This window comes from Rhinolophus hipposideros, assembly GCF_964194185.1.
Source record: "Rhinolophus hipposideros genome assembly, chromosome: 9".
In the NCBI taxonomy this organism is placed as follows: Eukaryota; Metazoa; Chordata; class Mammalia; order Chiroptera; family Rhinolophidae; genus Rhinolophus; species Rhinolophus hipposideros.
In genome coordinates this window covers 81,128,466-81,152,803 of record NC_138055.1, presented here as the reverse complement: position 1 = coordinate 81,152,803, position 24,338 = coordinate 81,128,466, and the positions used below count along the sequence as shown (strand labels likewise).

The 24,338-nt window shown below is 36.8% G+C and overlaps 1 protein-coding gene across 3 annotated transcripts in view; it reads left to right on the top strand.

Moving 5' to 3' along the window:
• The window catches only part of KITLG (KIT ligand), an 88,478-nt gene extending 66,637 nt beyond the window's left edge, over nt 1-21,841 (top strand). Inside the window, exons 7-10 of one of the 3 annotated variants that reach the window (XM_081059318.1) lie at nt 8,703-8,812; nt 9,504-9,571; nt 10,649-10,725; nt 20,533-21,841. In XM_081059318.1, coding sequence (XP_080915444.1) covers nt 8,703-8,812; nt 9,504-9,571; nt 10,649-10,688 — 218 coding nt within the window. In that variant the 3' untranslated portion in view covers nt 10,689-10,725; nt 20,533-21,841. Of the gene's footprint in view, nt 1-8,702; nt 8,813-9,503; nt 9,572-10,648; nt 10,726-17,449; nt 18,333-20,532 lie in introns of those variants that run through there. The other 2 variants (XM_081059317.1, XM_081059319.1) reach the window with 2 other exon arrangements.
• Nucleotides 21,842-24,338: the final 2,497 nt, after the last annotated feature.

Here is a 24,338-nt window from a genome sequence, read left to right as displayed (position 1 = left end):
ATTGGGAATTTTTGCTACCAAACCCTGACCTGAACTGAGATGAGGCTATTCATAGTCTTTATCCGTCTAAAAGTGAGCATTTATACATTTCATTACAGAAATATTAATATGTTTAATTTGTAGGGTACTATACAGACCTCAATGAGGATATTAAATAATATTTGCAGGACAGAACCTCTAAAATCTAAAATGCTGAATTATGTATCATATCTGAAAAGCTTTGTAAAAGGACTATATGTGTGCTAGTCAATTAAAGTCTTTCCTATTAATTATGGATTTTGTTAATCTTTTCAAAGAAGCAACTTTTGGCTTTTTAAATTCTGTTTGTTTATATAGCATTGATTTCTAATCGTTATTATTTTCTTCATTCTACTTTGGGTTTAATTTGCTCAACTTGTTCTAGCTTCTTAAGGTGGAAAAATTACATCATTGATTTTAAACCATTCTTCTAATATAAGCAAGAACCTAAAAGGTATAAGTTTCCTCGTGACACAAGCATCTTTAGTTGCATTTCACACGTTTTGATATGCTGTGTTTCCATTGTCATTTCTTTAAAAATATTTAAAAATTCTCTTTGCAATTTCTTCTTTGATTCATGGATTGTTTGATGTCTAAAAATGTGTTTTTTTTTTATATATCTTGTTATTTTTTTCTAAATAAATTCCATTATTGTTAGAGAACAAATTGTAATCTTCTAAATTTTGAGACTTATTTATGTGCATTTTTCAGATATCATGTGTAGTATTCTCAAATATGATGAAAGTGGTTGACAGTGTTGTTCAGATCTTCTATATCTTTATTAAAATTTTTGTCTAATTTTTTTGCTAGTTACTGAGAAAGGGACATTAAAAGTCTTTCCTTTCGATTGTGGATTTGGCCTTTCTCCTTTTTAAAGTACATCTCTGATAGACAAGATATAGTTGGGCCTTGCTATTTTATATAGTCTTTCTGACTTTTAGATTGTTTCATTTATAACTATAACTATTTAATATAGTTATTAGTTTGGTTGGATATGGGTTTACCATTTTGTTGTTTCCTGTTTGCCCTGTTTGTGTATTGATCCTCTGTTCTTCCTTTTTGCCCTCTTTTGGGTTAAATTGTGTGTGTGTGTGTGTGTGTGTGTGTGTGTGTATGTGTGTGTTCTATTTTAATTACTCTGTTGGATTTTTAACAGCACCTCCTGGCATCATTATATTTTGGTGGCTTTAGGAATTACAACATAAGTCTTAATTTGTAGCATTCTACTTAGAGTTAATATTGTAACACTTGAAAAATATGTAAGAACCTTGAAACAGAATAAGGCCACTTACTCACAACCATATTTTGTGCTGTGTTGACTTATTCTCATATATCTACATAGTTACAAACTCCATAATACAATCTTAAAATTATTGCTTTAAACCATCATTCTTTTATATTTACCTACATATTTATTATTTCTTGTACTCTTCATTCTCTTTTGTAGATCAAGTTTCCATTCAGTATTACTTCCTTTCAGGCTGAAGAACTCCCGTTAGCATTTCTTATACTGCACATTTGCGGACGTTTTTCCTTTCATTGAAACGAACATTTTGTCTTTAGTATTGCAGGTATTTTGTACTAGATATAAAATTCAGGTTAACAGAATTTTTTTCTTTCAGTCTTTTAAAGATGTTGTTCTGTCTTCCTGCTTCTATTGTTTCTGACAAAAAGGCAGCCAACATCTGTATTTTGTTTTTCCTCATATATGCTGCGTCATTTTTCCCTCTGCTTTCTTTCTTTCAAAATTTCTTCCGTTTATCAGTTTAACTGAGATGCGTGCCCAGGAAAGTTTTTGTTTTTTTTTTTTTAACATTTATCTTTCTTGTTGTTTGTCAAGCTTCTAGGATGTGTAAGTTTATTTACCTTAAATTTGGATGACATTTGGCCATAGCTTTTTTTTTTCATTTTTCTCACTTCTCCTGAGACACCAATCACATATATGGAGCAGTTTGATTATGTCTCACAGATCATGGAGACTTTGTTCAGTTTTTTTTTTTTTTTCTCACCTCTCTTTTTTCTCCATTTTTTGAAATGAATAATTTCTACTTATCTGTTACAACTTCCCTGACTCTTTCTTCTGCCATTGCTAATCTGCTAAATTTTTCATCCAGCATTTTAAATTTTTCTTTAATTAAGACTTTATTTTTTTTAGAGTAGTTTAAGGTTCACAGCAAAATTGAGGGGAAGATACAGAGATTTCTCACAAACCCCCTGCACCCATAGCACATGTACATAGCCTCCCATTATCAACATCCCCCCACCACCAGTGGTACATTTGTTACAACTGACAAACCTGCATTGACACGTTTTAATCACCCAAAGTCCTGACTTTACATAGGGTTCACTCTTCATGTTGTACATTCTATGGATTTGGATCCAGTGCAATTTTTTCATTTTTAAGTTTGTACTTCATCTTATAGAATTTCCATTTGATTATTTTTATATTTCATATTTTTTCTGCTGAGATTTTTCTCTTTATAGTCATTAGTACATTATTTTCTTTTTTTGCCCTGGGGTATAGTTACAATAGCTGCTCTAAAGTTCTTGTCTCTTAAGTTCGACATGCAGTTTATCTCAGGATTATTTCCTACTAACTGATTTTCTTTTTTTTTCTCCCTGACTATATGGGTTACATTTCCCTTTCGATGACTAGTAATTTTTAAGGATATGCTGGATACTGTGTTACTGAGTATCTAGATTTTGTCGGATTCCTTCGGAGACTGTTGAGTTTTGTTCCAATCAGCAGTTCAATTACAGTAGGACCCCCTTATCCATGGTGTTTGCTCTCTGTGGTTTCAGTTATCCCAAGTCAACTGCAGTCTGAAATGACTAAATGGAAAATTCCAAAAATAAACAGTTCATAAGTTTTAAGTTGTACACTGTTCTGAGTAGCATTGTCTCACTCCATCCCACAGGGACATGAATCCTTCCTTTGACCGGAGTGTCTACACTGTACACGCTCCCTGCCTGTTAAGTCACGTAGTAGCCGTCTTGGTTTATCACACTGTTTCTGGGGGACGGGGAGGCGAGGGATGTGGGGGTGGGTTCTCACCACACTCACATATGTGCTGTCTCTCACCACATTCAGATAACTTTTATTACAGTATATTGTTATCATTGTTCTCTTTTATTATTGTTGTTAATCTCTTACTGTGCCTAGTTTATAAACTAAAGTTTATACAGGTATGTTCACAGAGGAAAGAGCAGTGCCTACAGGGTTTGGTACTATCCACGGATTCAGACATTGCTGGGGGTCTTGGAACATATTCCTCACAGATAAGGGGGGATTGCTGTACTGGCATATCGGATTTATTAGCCTTTCCAGGCGTGTGTTTAAGCTCTCTTAGAGGAAGGAGGAAGAGTAGCCTTGTTTCTAAATCATGGCATTTCTGCGCTCTCTCTTGAGTGCCTAGGAAACCTCTTTATTCTTGCTCCTTAGAATCCTTTGTCTCTCAGTGACTGCTAGGGCTCTGATAAAGTCAGGGCTTCCCAGGCATCGTTTATTGTCAGGTTTTGTGAAGTCTTTCCCTGCGCATGGATAGCTTATCATTTGACCAATGACTAAATGAGACGCCGCCAAAGATTTTTTGTGCTCCTTCTCCTCACGGTTCCTTTCCCACAAATAACCCTGCCCCCCCCCACACTCCTGCCATGTCAGCAACCCAAACGTTAGGTGGATTCCCTGTCTCAGCGAGACCACGGTGCTCCACTTGGGTTCTGTCTTCCATGCCTTGGTGTGAAGGTGTCTCCCAGCCAGAAAAATCAGGATAATCATGGGCCTGGCCAAGTGTGTTTTCGCTCTCTGAGGGATTATACTCTTGTGCTGCCTGTTGCCTAATGTCTGAAAATAGTTGCCTCCTATAATCTGTTTAGTATAATAGTTATTTAGGTTGGGAAGCCTGATGTGCTACTATCATGGTTAGAAGCAAAAGCCTTTTCTACTTACTTTAAAAGACAGACTGAATACAAAACACTTATTCAGCCTTGTGCCTCTGAGTCTGAAGGTACTTTTTAAATTGCAAAATGAATGGCCAGTCTTTTATGTTTACTTTCCTTTTTTTCTTCCTTTTAGTAAAATAAATAAATAAATAAATAAATAAATAAATAAATAAGGGTCTTACACAATAAGCAGCTTTTGGCTAGGCAATGTCACTCATGAACATGTCACTTAGATACCCATGTGCAAGACTAGCTCTTAGGGAGCTTGCATTCTCATAAGAGACACAGACATAAATAAAATACTCAGTATGCTATTGTATATACTGGGGGTGCCAAAAAATATGTATACACATTTTAAGAGATGTTAACACTTTGGTCAACGTTACTCAAACAGTTGCTCGCCGTAATCAGAAGTGTCTGGACGCTGATGGGAACCACTTTGAGCACCTCTTGTAATTGCAGAAGTCAAACGTGACTCATAGTCATCTTTTGTTATTGGTATATTTTCCTTTCTTAAAATGTGTATACATTTTTTTGGCACCCTCTGCGCGCGCGCGTGTGTGTGTGTGTGTGTGTGTGTGTGTGTGTGTGTGTAAGATAGATATAGATATATAGATATAGACAGATACAGATATATAGATAACATATATATTATCTATTTATCTGTATATACATAGATAGATAGATAGATAGATAGATAGATAGATAGATAGATAGATAGATAATATTATGTACACTTGATCCTTGAACATCAGAGGTTTGAACTGCATGGATCAACTTGTACATGGGTTTTTAAAAATAAATACCTGTACTGGTTTTGATCTGCAGTTGGGCGTCCACAGATGTGGAGGGCCAACTGTATGAATTGACCTGTGCCATTTAATACAGGTGATTTTTATATCCATTGGGCATCCTGGAACCAACCCCCTTTGGATACCAAGTGTGGTTAAGTTGTTGAGGAGTCAAAAGTTATATTCAGATTTTTGACTGCATGGGGGGTTGGTTCTCCTAACCTCTACATTGTTCAAGGGTCAACTGTATATTATGATATGTATAATATTAGTAATAGAAGTATATAAATGTTTTTAGTTATAGCAAAAAGGAGGGATGGCCATTTAGGGAACAGGGCCAGAGAAATTTGAAGAAAGCATGCTAGTTTTCAGGGATAATACCCCAAAAGTGGCCATGCCAGCCAGAGGACCAGGGCATATGAAGGAGTGGTCCAGAGATTTGAGCGTCTTCACTAGAGTTTGTAAGGGAGAATCCAAGTTAAACAAGAGGAGTTTTATTTTGAAAGTAATAGTAACATCTTTTGTACTAGGCTAAAAGGATATTTTAAAAACGTTTGTTAAGGGATCAAATATATGATGATGGAAGGAGAACTGACTCTGGGTGGTGAACACACAATGTGATATATAGACGATGTGTTACAGAATTGTACACGTGACACCTATGTAATTTTACTAATAATTGTCACTAATAAACTTTAATAAAAAATGATATTGAAGGAAATCCTTACTTTAATATTACCTTACACATTTTCTAGAAATATGGCGGTGTGTCAGACTGCCTTGGGCTTATATCCCATCCCTCGGGTAGCTGAGTGACCTTGGGCAAGCTACTGAATCTCTCTGGACTCTCCAGTCAAATGGAGGATAATACCTCCTTTACAGGGTTTCTGTGAGTTGTAAATATTGGCACACAGGTACTTGGAGCCGTGTTTGATGTGTAGTATGTTTTCATCTTTAATTAGTAGAGCAGTTGGAAGCACTGGGCTGGTCAGTAACTGTGGCAAGCCTATGAGGGCGAGTTTAGGATCGCAATCCAGGAGCAGCCCCAAGTGATCCGTGTTCATAGGCCTGTTGCCCATAAACAGACTCACTCTCAAAAGGAGTTCAGCCAATCTGTAGTACACTTTTTTGTGTTCTGTATTTTTACAGATGTTGGGTATTATTTAGTCAAACCAAACAAGTCAGTTCCCACGAATTTTGGACAGTGGGTTTGTTTTCGTAATAAGAAGATACAATTAATATAACAACCCAGGAATTTGGGATTACTCAAATCCTGTCCAGATGAGCTCCCTTGCTCCACAGGTTTCTTGGGCACTCTTTACATAAACTCAAAGTATTGTTACTGGCTTGGGTTTTGGCCCCAAATACCCTTCATATGGGCCATGATGGCAGACAGTACAAATCTCATTGATCCTTGGTGTGGATAGCCACAGTAGCAAGTACTGAGAGTCGTGCCCTGGAGGTGAAAGCAAACCTTTTCTGATAACATCACTTCTTTTCTCCCTGCGAGAAAAATGGTGGTATCATTGGAGAGAACCAAAGGCCTGGCTATTAAGCCATTTGAATTAACAAGAGAAATAAACCTGAGGAAACGTTGACTTCTGTAGGAGGTGAAGCCCAATTCCTGTGGTTCCCTGCCCCTCCCAGTCTTTACCAGGCCTTTCCCTCCCTCTCTCCTGCAGGAAGACTGCTGCTGCTGTGTTAGACAGTTTCCATGACTTCCTTTGGAGCCGTGGTCCTAAGGGTGGGACTTTCCAAGTGGTTAAGAAGTCACAGCACCTGAGAGAGTGAGGTGAACTTTCCTTAGTGAGGTTTCTCCTCCAGCAGGGCTGTGTTTGGAACACCTCTTTTAGGGGTTTGTCCTTGTACCTGAGAAACATTTTAAGTGGGAAATCCGAGAATACCATGCTCTCTAGTAAGCTCTTTCTGCTATTTGCTACTTAGTGTGGTCTTTCCTCTAAGATGAATGGTGCAATTCAAGATTTGGCCTTTGGATAAAACAGGAAGAACAGGTGTTTGGCTGCCAAGATTCCAGGACATCTGACTGCCCAAACATACATAATGAAGTTCTCCATAGCACTATCCTAGCCCATTAGTTTTCCACTGGGGTCTGGGGACAGAGTATCATAGTTTCCTTTGTTCTCTCTGTAGGCTTTGGTTAGGTTAGGGCCTCTCAAGGAAGTTACCTGGTTGAATCCATCAAAATCACACACCAGCAATCCCAGTACACAGTGTGGGCCACAGCAGGCAGGTTGGCTCTTATGGAAAATTTAAACACGTTACTGGAATACAAGCATGAACAGCCAAATTATGTATAGATTGTGATATTCAGATTCCTAAAATGGTAGGAATTGCTTGTAACTCTGAATCCATTTTCTTATACAAACCACTTTTGAAAATGGTAGTTAAATCCCAGACTAATTCATATAATTCTTATATATCCCTTAATGTAATGATATTATTAACTATAATACCACTTCAATGATACCGAATCCCATTTTATAAATCAGGCTTATTTTGGTGAGAGAATTCACATTGAGCTCCAATTTAAGATCCTAATATGTATTTCCCATGGGGCTGTAGGGTTTGGGTGGACCAGAAACACAGTTAGTCTAGTCTTAAGAAAGTGATTCATGGTTTTGTCAGTAGAAAATCCCACTCCCGACCCTGTCCCACTGTCCCTTACACTACATACCCACCACTCACTACCCCCCAACACACACACATGCATGTGACACACACACACACAGATATCCTATTTATTAGAGTCTCTTTGGAAACATAGCAGTCATAAAATTAGTGAATTTTCTGCTCTTAGTTTACAAATGGTGGGGAAATAGGCAATTCCTGTATTTGCTACAGTAGATAAGATTTGATTTTTCCCTCCCAGGTTAAATCTATGCATTTTTTTCCTTGTAAATGTTGATACACATACAGTGATTCAGTTCTTATATATGATGTACTTGATCATGTAATTGTTGAAAATGTGTAATTTCTAAATTTATTGCATATTCAAAAGAAAACAGAGTTTTACTCTTCCAAATAGGCATAAGCTTCAGTGTGCCCAAGCAACTAACGTGTTTCTTGTCAGGAAACAGAAAAATCTATCAAAATGTTAAGCTTTGTGTTGGAAGGAAGAGACCCTTGTGGGTGATGTGTTTCATTTAAATTATTAATCATTCTGCTTCTCTTGGAAGAGTAAAGCAGGAATGAGGAAGGTGTTCCAAGCTAATACCATATGTTTTTTCTTTCACTGAGTTACTTGTTTAGACTAAGCAACAGGGAGACACTGGTGCTTTCGGCCATTTTTTAATGTTCAATAGCCTTCAGGCTTTCCAAAATAAAGTCTGAAAAATCAAACCTTTAATCCATCAGTTACTATCTGGCATCCAATAAATACGTGTTGAAAATGCAATGAGGAAATACTACCAGGATTCTAAGCAGAAGGTACCTAAAAGTACACTAGCTACAATGTATATGTCATGACTTGATATTTGTGGCCAGCCAGGCATAGCTTAATGCATGCAGACTTTGATCTGGGTTACAAAACATCATCCTTAAGATTGCTGGGCAAGATGTCAAGAATGAGAAAGCCAAAAGATATTAGAAGATGAAGGCATAGAAATGGATTTGCTTGGCGGTATGAATCATTCCCCCACCCGCACCCCCATTCCCAGGAATAGGTCAAGTCTGTATTCTTTATGGGACAGCATTAACCAAGCCAAATCTCCTTCCAAGTATGGGGTTTCTTTCTTTTTTCAACTTATTTACCTTTTGGAAACTACATGGATTTGTACTGCCATTGCAAAACAATACTCAGCAGAAAAATCAGCGGTTTAAATATTTTAAACAGAGATAGGTCAAGCGCATGTTATGGAAACAACCACAGCATCAGAGTAAAACCTCTAGTGTGGATATGCTGTGTTCACCACTATACTCTTTCAATTCCAGGGAAGACCTCAAATTCCATTGGAGACTCCAACCTACAATGGGTAGCTATGGTGTTGCCGGCATTCTTTTCGTTTGTAATTGGGTTTGGTTTTGGAGCCTTATACTGGAAGGTAAGTGTTGCTATTTTTTTCCTTGATCAAAAACTTTCTGAACTTTATTTGTTATTACTATATTTTATATACATGATTAACAAACTGCCCTTTTCTGAGAAAGGATCTTACCAAGGAAACAGTAAGATAAGTCCAATCTAGTCTCAACAAAATTTAAATCTTAGAAATGTTTCTCCCCATTACTTACTATACTTTGGAGACAACTTTTGTAGCTGACAATGCACACTTAAGAAATGGCAACTGGTTTTAATAGCTTGAACTAAATATAAAAGGGAAGAAAATATGCTGAAAATCTTATCATGTGCTTAAAGCCAAATAGAAGTGCCATTGGTGTTATATGCTATTTTGCATTTCTACCTTTTGTTCTCTTTTTATTGAAGCCTGTCTAAAATTTTAAAATGTGCTAAATCACTGTGACTCAGCTGTCTGAAATGTTTTCTGAATTTGAACCCTATTTAAATCTTTCAGTTTCTTTATTACATTTTTGCTTCCAACATCCTAAAATTGTTGAGTCAATACTACCATGCATTTTTCGTAATTTCTTATTGGAAAAATATTTTACATACTGCAATGTGAAAAAAATAGTTATTGGAGCTATTAACATAAAAGACGAAAGTGGGGACCATTTACCTCTTAAATGTTATACTATTTGTTGATATGCTTACAATATATGTCATTGTTGTTTTCCCAGAAGAAACAATCAAATCTTACAAGAGCAGTTGAAAATATACACATTAATGAAGAGGATAATGAGATAAGGTATTTTGTTTTTACTAAATGTGTGCACACGTAAGCCTGACGTGGCCATTTCACATACTGTGTACATGCTTACAGCTTCTGTAAGAAGGTGTGCATGCTTATAATGGCAGCTCCAACCAGTGTCTTCCAAATATTCATCCACGTTTCTGACCTCTCACTCTCTCTTCAATTCTATATTTCCATTTACCTATAGAACACTTATGTCACAACCCTTCTTAGGGTGTCAGTAGTGGTCCTCCTTTCTTTCTTTTTTATGCTGTAAGAATCTTGCTCTGACTCCTGCTCATGGAGCTCAGTAGGCATGTTTCCTTATTCTCCTCCTTTTCCACGCTGTTACCAAGACATACTGATTTCTCTCTCAGAGTCTCTTACAAGTTTCGCTCTTTCTTTGGCAATGCTGATTGTCTCCATCCATATCTTTGTTATGTTTTGGCTGAGTTGTTACCACAGAATCTTTCTTTTCCTTTGTCTTTCTATACTCCACCTTTGTCTCCTTCTTCCTTAAACCCTGGCTCGTAGTATCACTTCCTAGTCAAGATACTTTCTGTGCTTTTTCTCTAATATATTTAATAGATTTGACTTCACTCTAGCTTTCAGAGCCTTAACTTTTCCCAACCTGTGAAGTGTTTTTTCCAAAGCCAAATATAAACATTGTTTTAAGATACCATTCTATTTACTGTAGCCGACCCTGATTACATTTTTTTATCTTAAGCCATATTGTCCCAGTACTAATACTTTGATTTTATATTCAGTTGTAATTTTCATTTGGCATGTTACTTTCTCTCATATCATGCCTGTGTGTACATATTCACATATTTAGTGCATATAAGCATTGTTAGTATGTGTATATGCATATACATAGAGAACTTTAAAAACTACTTGGGGAAACTATGTTGAGGCAGATAAAGTCTTCTCTCTTCCTTATAGTAATACTTATGAAGATAAGCTTTCCACACAATTTTGTAATCTTTCGCTGCTGTTCCTCCAGAAATAACTGCCTTTTAGAATGCCAGGATCATGATGTACTTCAGAATCTCTGTCCAAAAGCATTTAATAAACATTTTTCTTGTTTTTCAGTATGTTGCAAGAAAAGGAGAGAGAGCTTCAAGAAGTGTAATTGTGGCTCGTATTAACACTGTTACTTTCGTACATTGGTAAGTTTTTTAGAATTCAAGCTGAAAGATTTAACAAGACCTATACAGCATCTTAGATGCCAAAATGTAGAAACAAAATGTATTAAGGCTTTTATTAAGCTGATGTCAATATGTTAACTGAAAAGCTGTTTCATAATTGAATTGTGCATTTCTGAGTCATTGTGTGTTCTCAAGTTTTGAAAGACAAAGCAGTGGTAGTCCTGACTAGTGGATTAATCTTTTCTGGGAGATATATAGAAAATTAACAGTTGAATAGTTACTGTTTTTGAGGCCAGAAAGTAAGTTACACAAACAGAATAGAGTAAATTAGGACTAAAATAAAAACATTATTAATACAAGAAGAATACATAAAACAAGTTTTGATTAGATGTGACTATTTACTATAAGATGACAGAAAAAGTGTTTCATTTGTTAGATGCTGAAACAAGTGAAAACCAAAAACATTTCCCTGTCATTTTACAAAAAAGGAGAAAAGGTCAAAATATCTTCCAGTCGGGAGAGGGAAATTGTCAAGGCAAAGTGCCACTGGTCACATGACTGTTAGTTATTGTGCCTTATCACAGTCCAGAGCCCAGGACACACGGAATATAAACCAGTGACAGATACCTGTTGTGGTTGCGTGGCTGGGTGGAGAGTAAGAAGAGTAAGAAAACAAGCCCGGAAGGCACCGATGTCCATATCTCCTCCCCCAGCTCCCAAGCTCCAGATACTCTTGGGTACCTTGAATGGTACTAACCTGATCAACATCCATTCATGCTCTTCTCACCTTCACTTCTGCTAACTGGCTGTTAATTTTGGTATGCCCATGGAATCCTGAACACGTATATTGTAATATACGAGGAGTACGAGAGTCGCTCATTCTCCTAACTCTTCAGTTCTCCCCTCCTGGTCAAAGGATCGCTTATGCTCCCAGATTATTACAGGTGTGGGCAGTGGTGATTTGGGCCTTTTCCTGACAGATCGCTGTCTTCCAGCTTTCACTTCTATCCCAGATTCAGACATTTATCTCTAGATTGAAACTTCCCCAGGAAAACTGGGTCCTAGAGCTCCTTGCCTCCTCCAGGAGCACTCATTTTTATAGTTATAGAACATTTTCAACAACCCCAAATAGCATGATGCAATAATAATTATGTCTCACATTTCTCTAGCTCTTTAACCCTACTACTGCACAGACTTCCTTTTTACCTTTAAGTATGCTCTGGATCACTACCGTGTTTCCCTGAAAATAAAACCTACCCAGAAAATAAGCCCTAGCATGATTTTTCAGGATGACATCCTCTGAACATAAGCCCTAATGTGTTTTTCTGAGCAAAAATTAATATAAGACCAGGTCTTATTTTTGGTGAAACACGGTATGTCCAAAGCATGAATCCTAGCTTCTCTCCAAGCTCATTTGTGCTATCAAATAATGTAAATGAACACACCCTTCATTGCAACCCTTTATCTTTTCTGGAGCTATATTCCCCATGCTTCAATCATTGTTTTTTCCTAGTATTTCTCCGCCCTCAACCCCCATGCTAGCCTCACTGTATGTTCCCTGTCGGTCATTTCAGTTCCCGTAAGCCAGATATCCACAAATCACACATTGAATGGTTAATTAAGTCTTAAAGGCTCAAGTAACGTCCTCTGTTGTTTGGTTTTGAATTGCTTGGCTGGGATCCTGCTTTGGCACACAGGTCTTTCATCATGTAGTTTTGTGACATTTGTCCTGTGACATTTGGAGGGTGGATTATGGTGAGAAAACTCAGGGCACTTGTTTAAGAGAAAAAGATGGCATTTTAAAGCAACTGTAGTCCAGCCAACTTATGCAAATGTCTGCTAGTCAGGGAACATTCAAGGACAGGAACTGAGTCTGTCAAGTTCTTGCTGTATCTCCTCACAAGCCCTTCACCTGTCACCTGTGTGTTGTAGGCTCTCAGTAAAGGTTTGCTGAAGGAACAACTCAGTGAATGCAAAAACCCTAAGTGAAAGTTTAATCAAGTGGTAAGAAGATAGTTAGATCTGCTGAACATTATCATGCCTATCATTAACGATGCTATATTGTGGACATAAAGATGTGCTGAGGGCAGCTCTCACATTAAGTGTTCTTGCCTAAATTAAAATAATAATAATCTTTTAAAAAAATGAAATATGGTTTTATTGTTATCTTGTGTGTGCATGCGTGTGTTTAATTTGCTGATTTTGGTCAATAGGACAGTCAAATGTGCACAGCAAGGGGGGTTACAGTCATATGAGAAATGATTATTTTTCTTAAAATACAAAATATTATTTACACATCAAAGTGGACAGTCAGGTTAAAAAGAAGCCCTGGATTGTTTAGAAATAAACTCATCGCACATTGACTCATCAGTGTAAAGTCGATGAAGAAGTGGAATTCTCTTTCATGAAGTACCTTACCCATCTGCAAAGCCTCCAAAGCACTGACTTCCCACATGAATGTAATCTCTCTTTATGGCCCTCTAACTGTGTTTCATATTACATTTCATATGATATAATACTCACAAAATACTAATATATTAGTAGGACATGACAGTTACTTACAGAGGTATTTTGTGTCCTCTTCTAAACCATAAATTCTTAGAGGGCAGGATTTGTTTCTGAATTTCATTTTGGAATTCCACCAACCTCGATAGCTTATACTTTGTGCATATTAAGTTATAAATAAATATTTGTTGAATAAATGAATGGAGATGAATGAATGTCTCGGACTATTGCAATAATGTGAGAATGAGATTTATGGAAATAAAAACAAAATAGACATGCATATGTACAAGTAAAGAAGTTGAATGCTGAAGATAGGAAAAAAGGAAGAAAAAGGAGTCAGCTTATTACAATGAATCTGCAGACCCCAAAGTTAAAATGTGTGTCATTTGTAATCATTTGTTGAGTACCCATTGCATAGAGTAAAGCCTTTTGATTGGCCCTGTACCAAAACAGATGTAAAACTTCCAAGGAACTTTAACTATAATTTAGGGAAAGGATGTGGTAGAAAGATTTGGGAGAGCAGGCTATGACGTGGTAGGAGAGGAAATCTGCCAGAAAATAAGAAAAACAGTAGTAAAAAGTACCAAGATAGAAATGAAATGTGGAGTTGTAATTACATATTTTAAAAGTTAGACATGATTTGGATTACATTCATTTTGTTTTTAACAAGAAAGGGGAAAATACAGGGAATGACAGATTTATGGTAAGAATTTCCTCCTGAAATGGAAGTTTAACCAACTAAACCTAATTAAATCAGGGCAAATATTGGAACGCTAGAATAGAAAACATGGAATCCTTAGTTCTCCAAAGTAAATAACCTGTAATTGGAAAATGAAGAGAAGGGGGGTTCATTTTAAATATAAGGAAAGAACATGGAAAAGAATGTAAGGTAATGAACTAGAAACAAAAGAAATTGCCTCTACGAGGACATATACTAAAGCTGTGGTTATCTGACATCAAACATGAACAATAAACGTTAAAAAAACCACTTGATCAACTAAGCCGATTCCAAATATCCATGTGTAGCATCCCACAAGAATTTTTCATTTATTGGGTTGTGTGTAGCACAGTTCAGAGGAAAGAAATAAACTAGACTATATTATAGGAAAATTTTGCTCTTCATTCTTCCTACAAACTCCAGTAGGTGCATTTTTGCAGGCCAAGATTAATGGGACCTAGCTGTATCCTCCAAATGCTTATAGCCTACAAAAGGAAATAGGACCTATGTATAACACCCTGTTTTAAAAAGGAAGCTAGAAGTTTACAAAGTTGAAAAAGCAACGAAAGGAGCTTACAAGGAAAATGCAATAAGAGGTCAAAGGCAAGGCCACTGCATATGGCTGTACAGGATGTGCCCACCACATAGCTCCAGATGTTGGAATGGATGGCATCCCTCGGAATGGTACCACATACTCCCATAACCTGTTGCCTTATTTGAAGGGAGAGCGAAATCACTAGCTACAGGAGAAAGACTTCATTGTGTAAGTGATGGAGGGGGCACTTGTACGGAGCTAGACGTTGCATGATTGGTACAATTTTATTAGCAGTAGGGAAGGGGTAACCCAGATACTGCACGTGGCCTAAATGAAAGCCAGGGAAGCCAAAAGTACCGATTGTGTCCCAGAGTCAGTCTGTACAGTTGGACTCCAGTGGAGACCATACATAAAGAGTTAGTAAAGCGCTGAGAAGAAAGGGTGGTGATCACTTTGAAAGTGTAGGACTTGCACTCTGTTGAGTCACAGAAGGAACGGTTGGAGGGTTCAGAAAAGATGTGAGTGATACAATCAAAGCAGAGTTTTAGGAAAGTAATGAGATATTGGTGAGGCCAGATAAACAGGAGCGCGGAAGTAGATTCAGGGAGCCGAGGCCACGTAGGAGGCCAGTCTTTCAGACAGACAGATGTGAGAGGATAAGGACCCGATTAGGGTCAGGGCCACGGACACAGCAAAGCATGGACCACTTTGGGGACACTGCAGTAAAAGAATCAACAAATGCTAGTTACTGATGGGATGTGAGGCTGAACATTACAGGAAGTACTCGGGGATGATCTGGAGCCTTTGGGACCAACCAGATGGCGGGGCCCTTAAAAGAAAATAGAAGGAGCTGTGAGTAAATATTGACCAGTGGCCAAATATGTTAAACTGGAATTCAGAGAACAGTCAGGGCTGCAAATAATAGATTTGGGAGTTGGGAATCATCTACAAAGAAATTTAATTGAGCCCTTGGTAGGACGGCATGCAGAGTCCACCCAGAAGTCCCAGTTTGCAGAGTAGAAAGTAATTTTTATTATATTGAGGCTGGTGGAGAGATTCATGAAAGAAACACAACTGAGAAGTTTCCTATAGATCTGAGCTAAGACAGAACATACTAGACCCTAAAGGTAGAATACAGTGAGCGCTGAGTCAGGCATGGTCATTTAGCACACAGGATGTGGGAATGATGAGTTACCAGATGGTGGGATCTGTGACTGTTTACTAGAGAGTTCCTAAGAATTTCAGGAGCTTTGGAGTTGTATTTTTGGAGCTCTCTTTCTGACATGTCATGAGAAAGGGATGAGACTCAGGTTCAAGCCTTGGCTCTGCAGTTTAAGCTCTTAAGTTCCTGAATGAGTCAGTTGTCTTTTAAGCCCTGGTTTTTCAAATATAATGAAAGGATTATTATTAGAATCCTGCTTATTTCATGAGGTTGTTGCCAAAATCCAGGGTATCATTATAAAAATTATAGTTTTGTTCGGTGGGAAAACAGTTGATAGCTTTCAGGTTTATTTTCTTTGCTAAATGACCCAGGGACAAAATCAGAAATAGATTTCTAATCTTGGTTTCCTACGTTTGATTAAATTTAGAATTTTAAATTATTCATGGGTTATTTTTTTTTCAAATATATCCTTTTGCTTTTCTCTGATTCCCTTTTGCTTTTCTAAGCAAGCTTTATTTTTAAAATATCTGCTATGTATTTTGATTTCTGAAGTTTTCTCTTAATGCCTCTACATTTTCCTTCAGGATTTAATTCTGCTTTCCTAAATGGAGGTTTTTTAGTTGCAAGAGTTCTCTGTTTGATAAGTTGCCATGTAAGATTGTTTTTAGTATGTTGTTTTTAGAAAGACTAGAAAAAATACTGTACTTCTTATCACTCATACTATCGTATTTTATACATAACCTGTGTAGATCTCATTATATTTTAGAGACAGTGATCTGTGATTGTGGGATAAATAAGGACAAAGATAGAGGAAAAGTAGTGAGTAGGGAAGAAAAGAAATGCAAAAATGCCATTTACAGGTGGGGATTGAAGATAGTATGAAGATACTGTCTATAATAGAAAATAGATAAGGAAATACAAATATTTCACTTGAAATTTGCAAAATCTGAAAGCTGAGTCCCAAGCTCTGTGGCTTAACACCAGCACAGAGGAACTGAAACCAAGTCTGGCTTTCATGCTTAAACAATAAGCTGTGCTAACGCCCAATGAACCTCCCGGAGGCTTTGTTAGGATGTGGTGTCAGGCGGGATTTGTCTTTCGTTTTTTGGCCAACAGTTTTGAATGATATCTTGCTGTTGCTATTTCCGCAGCTGGGAGAAGCACTCGCTAGAAGCTGGCTGGGCAATCCAGATACCAGCTCTGCTCAATGGCCGGGAGGCTAATTCTTGTTGGTAGCCTCTGACCAGCTTCTCCACCTGTCCCAGATATCTCTTTTATGCGGCTCCATCTCTCTCCACTTCTCCATTCTCTAGACACTGCCTTTGTGATTCAAACTCTCTCCCCTCACTACCTGTCTGCTACCTTTTCTTAGCCTTGTTAGAGAAATTCAAGGTGACATGGGCTGATAACCCTCTTACCACAAATGGAGATAATCTGTGGTATGCTTGGGGATATGAAAGCCACAGGGTATTCATCCATTCTTATGTTAAAAAAAAAAAAAACGAGTGTCTATTTCGTGCCAGGCACTGTTCTAAGTGTTGGAGTAAGCTCCATGTCCTCATGGAGGTTGCATTCTGATGGGAACAGACAGTCAAAAAAAAAAAAAGATCAGTTCAGATAATGTTCAGTGTAACCGGGGAGATCCTAGCGAGTGACTGATCATTGATCTCGAAAAACATTTGTCAAGTTTTTTCAGGCTGTGTACGCAAAGCACACGTTGTAAGTTGGTTAATGATGCTGGAGTCACATGAATTCAGCTGTTGAGGATGACAAGAAGGCAGAAAGCATATGCACTATAATCTCTCTTTTTGTCTTTCCTCTCTAGGCGGGTAACAGTTCATGTTTGCTTCATAAATGAAGCAGCTTTACACAAATTCATATTCTGTCTGAATATGTGACAGACCGCGTCTTTATCTGTTCTTGCTCCCCATGCCTCTACATGGATTATTCAGAAATTGGAACAAAGTGTTTTACTGTGAAACTGGCACTGAATTAATCATCTATAAAGAAGAACTTGCATGGAGCAGGACTCTATTTTAAGGACCTGGGGGACTTGTCGTCTCATTTAGAACCTGCAACTGATGTTGGGAGAGAAAGCACGTGTCCCAGACTGCACGCACCGTTTTGCATGCCTCCAGAGACGTCTAATTGCTGAAAAGCCACATAGTTTTATTTTCAGTTACAACCTGCAGTTTCTAGTTATCTTGGTCTCTTCCAGTAGAATTCAGCCTGGATAGTCGAGGTAATAATTTTTCTCAAAGGGATTTAGGGAAATTTTAAAAACAGCCAACTCAATAGCCTCCAACACTGTACATAGAGAAAGCAATGGGAAAAAGTGATTGGAGCAGGCGTGATGTCAGCCTTGTAGCCGCTGATTCATGATATGGGTCTGATCTTGGTCTCTTCCTGACATAAAAACATGCTCACCCATATCTCCCTAGACAGACGGACATAGTGGGCTGGGTCTATCCATGCAGGGGAGCAAGTACTGAATTAGGACTGTGAGGTCTTTGTAGAGGGGTGGCTCTCTAAGTCATCATGGGAAGAAGCTATGAACACTAAACCACAGGACAGGCGCCTAGAGGACACTTGGCACCCCTGGTGAAATCGGCCTTTTCCCTGGACCACTACAGAGTGTATAAATCGTGCTTGCAAAATATATTACAAAATGTTTATATTCTAAAACTATTATAAAGTTATGCAAAGGGATTTAGGAGAAACTGCTGAATGTATGAAGGTCCCATTTTCAGTTCCCACATGGGAGAGAGTAAAAATATGGCATTTAGTATCTAAGGTTAGAAAACCACACCCTCATGCTGATGGGGGTGCTGAAAACTAGGTTACTTGGCTTTACAAGGATTCAAGGAATCAGGAAACTCTACATATTTATAGCATAATCACCATTATCTGTTTAAAGGATCCATTTATTTAAAAGCAGGCACTCTATATCTATTAAGGTTTATGAATTTTAAGAAAAAGAGAGCTTTATGTAGTTATGCATGTCAGTTTGCTATTTAAAATATATGACAGCGTTTGTCATGCTAAGAGTGAATTTGGCAGGAATTCGCAAGGTGGACATTGTGCTTTTTAAAACTAGAACTTGTAAGACATTATGTGAATTTCCATTGCCATATATATATATATATATATATATATATATATATATATATATATATATATATATTTATGGTCAAAGGAACATCTGATTAAAGTCAAAGAATGATTTCTTATGGCTCATTTTGATGAAGGTTCTTTTAGTAGATCACCAACATACACGTAAAGGAATCCAAAGCTTTCCATTATAACTTAATCCTTATAATAACATCATTGCCCTGTACTACCACCCTGAGAGGACCGTTTTCATTGTAGTGATACAAAAGGGCATGGAAAACTAACTGCTGGCTTTCCTCTGATTTCAAAAGTCTAAGCATTTCTAGTGTAGCTGGATTTTAGCATATGCTCAAAGCTAATACAAATACAACTTCAATACGTGGCCTTTGCTCTTTTTTGTACCAAAGAGCTCAGATGATTTCTACGATCCCTTTTTTCTCTAAAGTGCTGTGGTTTTTCAAAGACTAGTCATTTCTGTAAGATACAACCCCAGTGTTTTGGGAAGCTGCATTAACTTATTGAGGCCCTCAGATATCCATCCCATGGTACAATTGATTAGTAATAAAACCAGAGATCAGTTTAATTGCTGAAAGGACCTGTCTCCGTCATGTGACATTGATTGTTTTGAGGAAAATAGACATAGGTTAATTAATATGAGTTATGTGCATAGGGCATGAGTAGATTGACAAGATTGATACTTAAGAGTCTGATTTGTTTCACCAATGGCTTTGATGTTCTTAGGTATGTGAACGTGCTGTTTAATGAGTTTGAGAGTACAATGAATGTACTTTTGTTCTCAAAGCTAGGAGATGCGTTTTAACACGCAAGGACATGGTCCTCATCAATAGAGATAAATAAACAAATTCAGCAAGTTATGAAATATGGCATGGTAGGTAAGGGGAGATGTATTCTGCCTAATGAAATGTATTGGCTCATTGAGAGTAACATGGATTACCAATTTTTAAAACTTTAAAGTTCCATAAAAATGCATGAACAACAGAAAAATGCTGAACATTATTTTGGATGCTAGCTTCTTGGGCATTAACTGTGTCATATCTGCTTTAAGATATATATATATATATATATATATATATATCTTTGCTTTATTTTATCTGATATTTTTATCCGATGTCTTCAAAATCAGTGTTTCAAAATTGCCTTTTAAAATGGTCTCAGAAGTCTGCAGATTCTAAATTATGCTGAAAGCTTTGCATCTCTTTGGTAGAACCCCAGTCTATAAAGAAGCTGGCTCTGTGATAAACGGGGTCTCCACACTGGCATCAAAGTGTTCCTGGATTTTGTATTATAATCGAACATGCTTACCACACTGCCACTTTTTAATGAGTCAGAGACAAATTGGATTTAAAAAAAAAATGCAATAATAGAATAAGTAACCTGTCCTCTTAAAAAAGGATTATGTGCAAAATGAAAATGTATGAAAAAGTTTGTGTCCATATCGAAGTATTTGTTTTTCGTAAGAAACACATTTCATTGAGTATGAAGGTACTTTGGAGAAATATTGTGGCATGTTTTAGAACTCTAATGAATTGAAGTCAAATGAACAAGAAATCTAGTCAGAATTCATAGATTATTTCTTAATGTTTTTCTTCCGCTAAGTTTTGGCTTCCAAATATAATTCCAATTTAGGACTTCTAGCCATTCCATATTTGTGCTTCTTTAATTAAAACATATTTTTCCAAAAGGCAGTTTGGCATAGCGGGATACACATTGGGAAAAATTGTCAGGAGTCCCCACTCTGCCATTAACTGACATTGGTAACTTGCCTCTTCTCTTCAGGTCTCAATTTTTTATCTGTATGATGAACTCGGAGGTCATACCTTAGGTTTGAAACCTACTGATTTATGACTGACAAGATAAAATAGAGCTGAAACTATCCAATGCAAAACATCTAATTTTGATCTTTGTGAATAAACAATTTGAACATAAAAAGTCACTGCTGTTCTCGTTTGTAATGTAAATAGGATCCATTAGTAAATGTGAAATTCAGTCTCATTTTGGGTGAATTGGATAACCATTTCCACAAGAGGTGGTGTTTTCCTTTGCTTAAATAAACATTTTTGGATCACCTCTGAAGAATACTACTACTACATTTTGGTCAGAAAGAGATTCTCTAAGGTGTGTGTAACATTTGGAAGTGCACCGAATTAAGCATTTAAATGCTCTTGTTTTATTAAAAGCTAAGAGCAGAAAATGTGAGATGCTCAAAGTTTTTTTTGAATGCCAAAAGATAATCTAGAATTCATTTAGAAATGGGTGTTTCATAAAGTACATTTTAAATTGAAAAGTGGGATAAGAATTTTAAAGTAAGCCCACTTTGAAACAATATCATATTGAAATTGGCATTGAAATGGAAACAATCAGATTGAAATTCTAACTAGTTCATGTGTGGTATCTGATCACATAATGTACAAGTATGGTGTTGCTGCTTTCCTTTGACAAGTCTGAAAATGCCTCTGTTTGTAAAGATAAAATAATAGTACTTTCATTTCCTAACAAGGTATTGTTTTAGACATAATCCATATTAAAATGGATATTCATGATCCAAAAATGTTTGCTAAGCATTGTAAATTTATTTGTAACCACCATGTCCAACTACATCCTTATGGTGTTTTTTTTTAAAAAAGATAATTGTTTAACCTAAAACCATAGTATTTTCAGTTACTTGATTTCTGAGCTATAAGACTCACTGAATAAAAATTTTCAATCAAAATATCCTCTTCTCCTATGTTCTAAGGATTAATGTGAGACTATAGTGCCCGACTTGCCACTATTGTTTAAATCAATGGACTTGAAAAGTATTCCGATATTTAGATGGAGGCACAGATATATTGCTTGTTCAGTCATAGATTGGAGTTTGCATATCGTATTGTAAATGTATGTCAACACTATTCTAAATAGTTTTATTATGACTGAAGTTTCATTAAATAAAAAAGGTTGTAAAATGTGATGTGTATGTGTATATACTGTATGTGTACTTTTTAAAATAGGTATATGTCCTGACCTTTTTTTATACAGGTTTGAATTTGAAATTACATTATATATACATATACTTTATTGTTCTAAATAAAGAATTTTATGCACTCTCATAAATTTGCCCTGTCATTTGGTATTTTAAGGTGACCACACATGTTCACAACACGGTTGAGCATTTAAGCTAAAATCAATGTCTTCTATGGAAATTTTGTCATTAATCTAGATTCCATTGTAATATGCACAGAAGAGGATGAGAAGTCCTTTTAATTCAATAAATATTTATTGGTCATTAACACTAGGAAGTTAATCAAGAAAGATAAAGTTGAATTAACATAGATTGATCTCTTGAGGTTTCTAACTTAGTTGTGGAGAAGATATGAAAACCACATGGGGTGCATAAAGCCACATTTAAGTAACTACCGAAGTAGTGTACAAAACTGAGATTGAGTTAATCTATTTAGGGTATCCAGGAACGAGAAACTGATGTAGACTAGGGAAGATCATGGAGAAGTTGGTTTCTAGGCCAACAAAAGGATGAAATGACTTTTGAAAGAAAAGGAGAATTACGCGCAGTCGAAACAGTGTTCTCGAAAGCAGGAATTTACAACGTTTCTCAGCTTATTCCATCAAATCCAACCAGGGTGTCCTGAGTATATAATGCATAATGAAATTTACAGAGATGAGACCGGAGCCTTGAATGCCACAACCAAGAGGGCAGAAATCATTCTTAGGGGGCATGGGATGCCATTGTGTGTTTCTAAGAGGGATGGATCATTATGGCTCATGCAGCTTAGATAGTAAACAATCATCCTGCTTAACCCCTAGTTGGTGTTTGACTCGAGACCAAGTCCCTCAGTTTTATGACACCACACTTATTCACCCACTGTTTCTTTATACTTTCTTTTCTGACTGTCCCTCCTCTGCTCACCCTTTATATTACAAGTCCCCACCAATATAAGTATAGACAACTATTATAGCCTCATAACTGATCACAGTCCTCTGCTATTTAGCCCTCTTTCATCAATTTCTCACATTAGAATGACTATATAGAGAGTGAATGGAGACATTTGATGATACATATTTGTCTCTAGTTAAAACACTTAATTGGTTTCTCATTATTTTCAGAATAAAACCCAAATTTCTCAACATGGTTTCCAAGGCCCTCCTCATTCCATCTCATAATTTTTTGGGGGATTGCTAACTGTTTTTCCCTTTAGCCATAAGCAGCACGAGGGCTTTAACCAAGAATACTTACACTACTGCAATCCCAAATTTAATACAAATAATAAGGTATGGAATTGAAATAAAATTGGCCAGAATGGGTACTACTATTGCAACTTTTTATTGTAGACATTTTGAAATACAGTTGACTGGAATAACATGGGTTTGAACTGCATGGATCTACTTATACATGGATTTTTTTTTTCAATACATACAGTTAGCCCTCTCTATCCTGGGTATTGCATGCACAGATTCAATTCACCACAGACTGATTGAAAACAGTATTTTGCATCTACAGTTGGGCTTCAGTGGATGCAGAGGCCCAACTGTATGCATTGTTCTGACCAGTTTATATAAGGGACTTGAGCATCTGCAGATTGCGATATCTGGGAGGGATCCTGGAACCAATCCCCTGTGGATATTGAGAGACAACTGTCGTTAAGTTTTTTGGGAGTCAAAGTTATATGCAGATGTTTAACTGCATGAAGATCAGTGTCCCTCACCTAAAAGTTGTTCAAGGGTCAAATGTATATATCAAAGTAGACAGAGCAGTGTAATGAATCCCCATGTAAACACACCTAGCTTCGACCTTACTTAACACCTGAATGATCTTGTTTTATCTAAGCCTCCTATCTATGTCTCCTATCCACTCCCCTTTCATATTATTTTTAGGCAAATACCTAAAAATATTTGACCTGTAAATATTTTTGTGTCTCTCTATAACTTTTAAAATACAACCACAATACCCTTGTCAAACCTAAGTAAAATTAACAATAATTCCTTAATATCAAAAGAGCCAGTAAGTATTCACATTGTAATTGTCTCACATCATTGGGCTTTGCAGTATTGCAGTACAGAAGGGTATAAAATAAAGGTAAGTCTCCTTTCAACATTAAGGTTAGTTACCCTAGAGGCAAACGATGCTAACAATTTCTTAACCTCTAGATTTTTTTTGCATGTGCAAATACAAACACACACACGGTTCAGGAAAAATGTTTACAGATTTTAAGAAAGGAAAACTATTAAAATTGTAATACTTAATATACACCCATAAGAGGCGCTCAAAGTTGTTACCATCAGCATCCAGACACTTCTGATTATGGCAATCTATTGCTTGAGCAACATTGACCAAAGTGTCCACTTGTATACGTATTTTTGGCACACCTGGTGTATATATATATATATATATATATATATATATGCATGCAATACTATTCTCTAACCTCACCTTTTCCATTATTAGCAGAATTTGTAACACTACATCAGCCCAGATGTACCACTGTACTTTACCCACTGTATTATAATTACAAAATTACAGATGGACTTTGAGATTGTAATATGTGTACCCTTTGGAATTCCAGTCCATACTTAGCAAAATCCAGTGTACT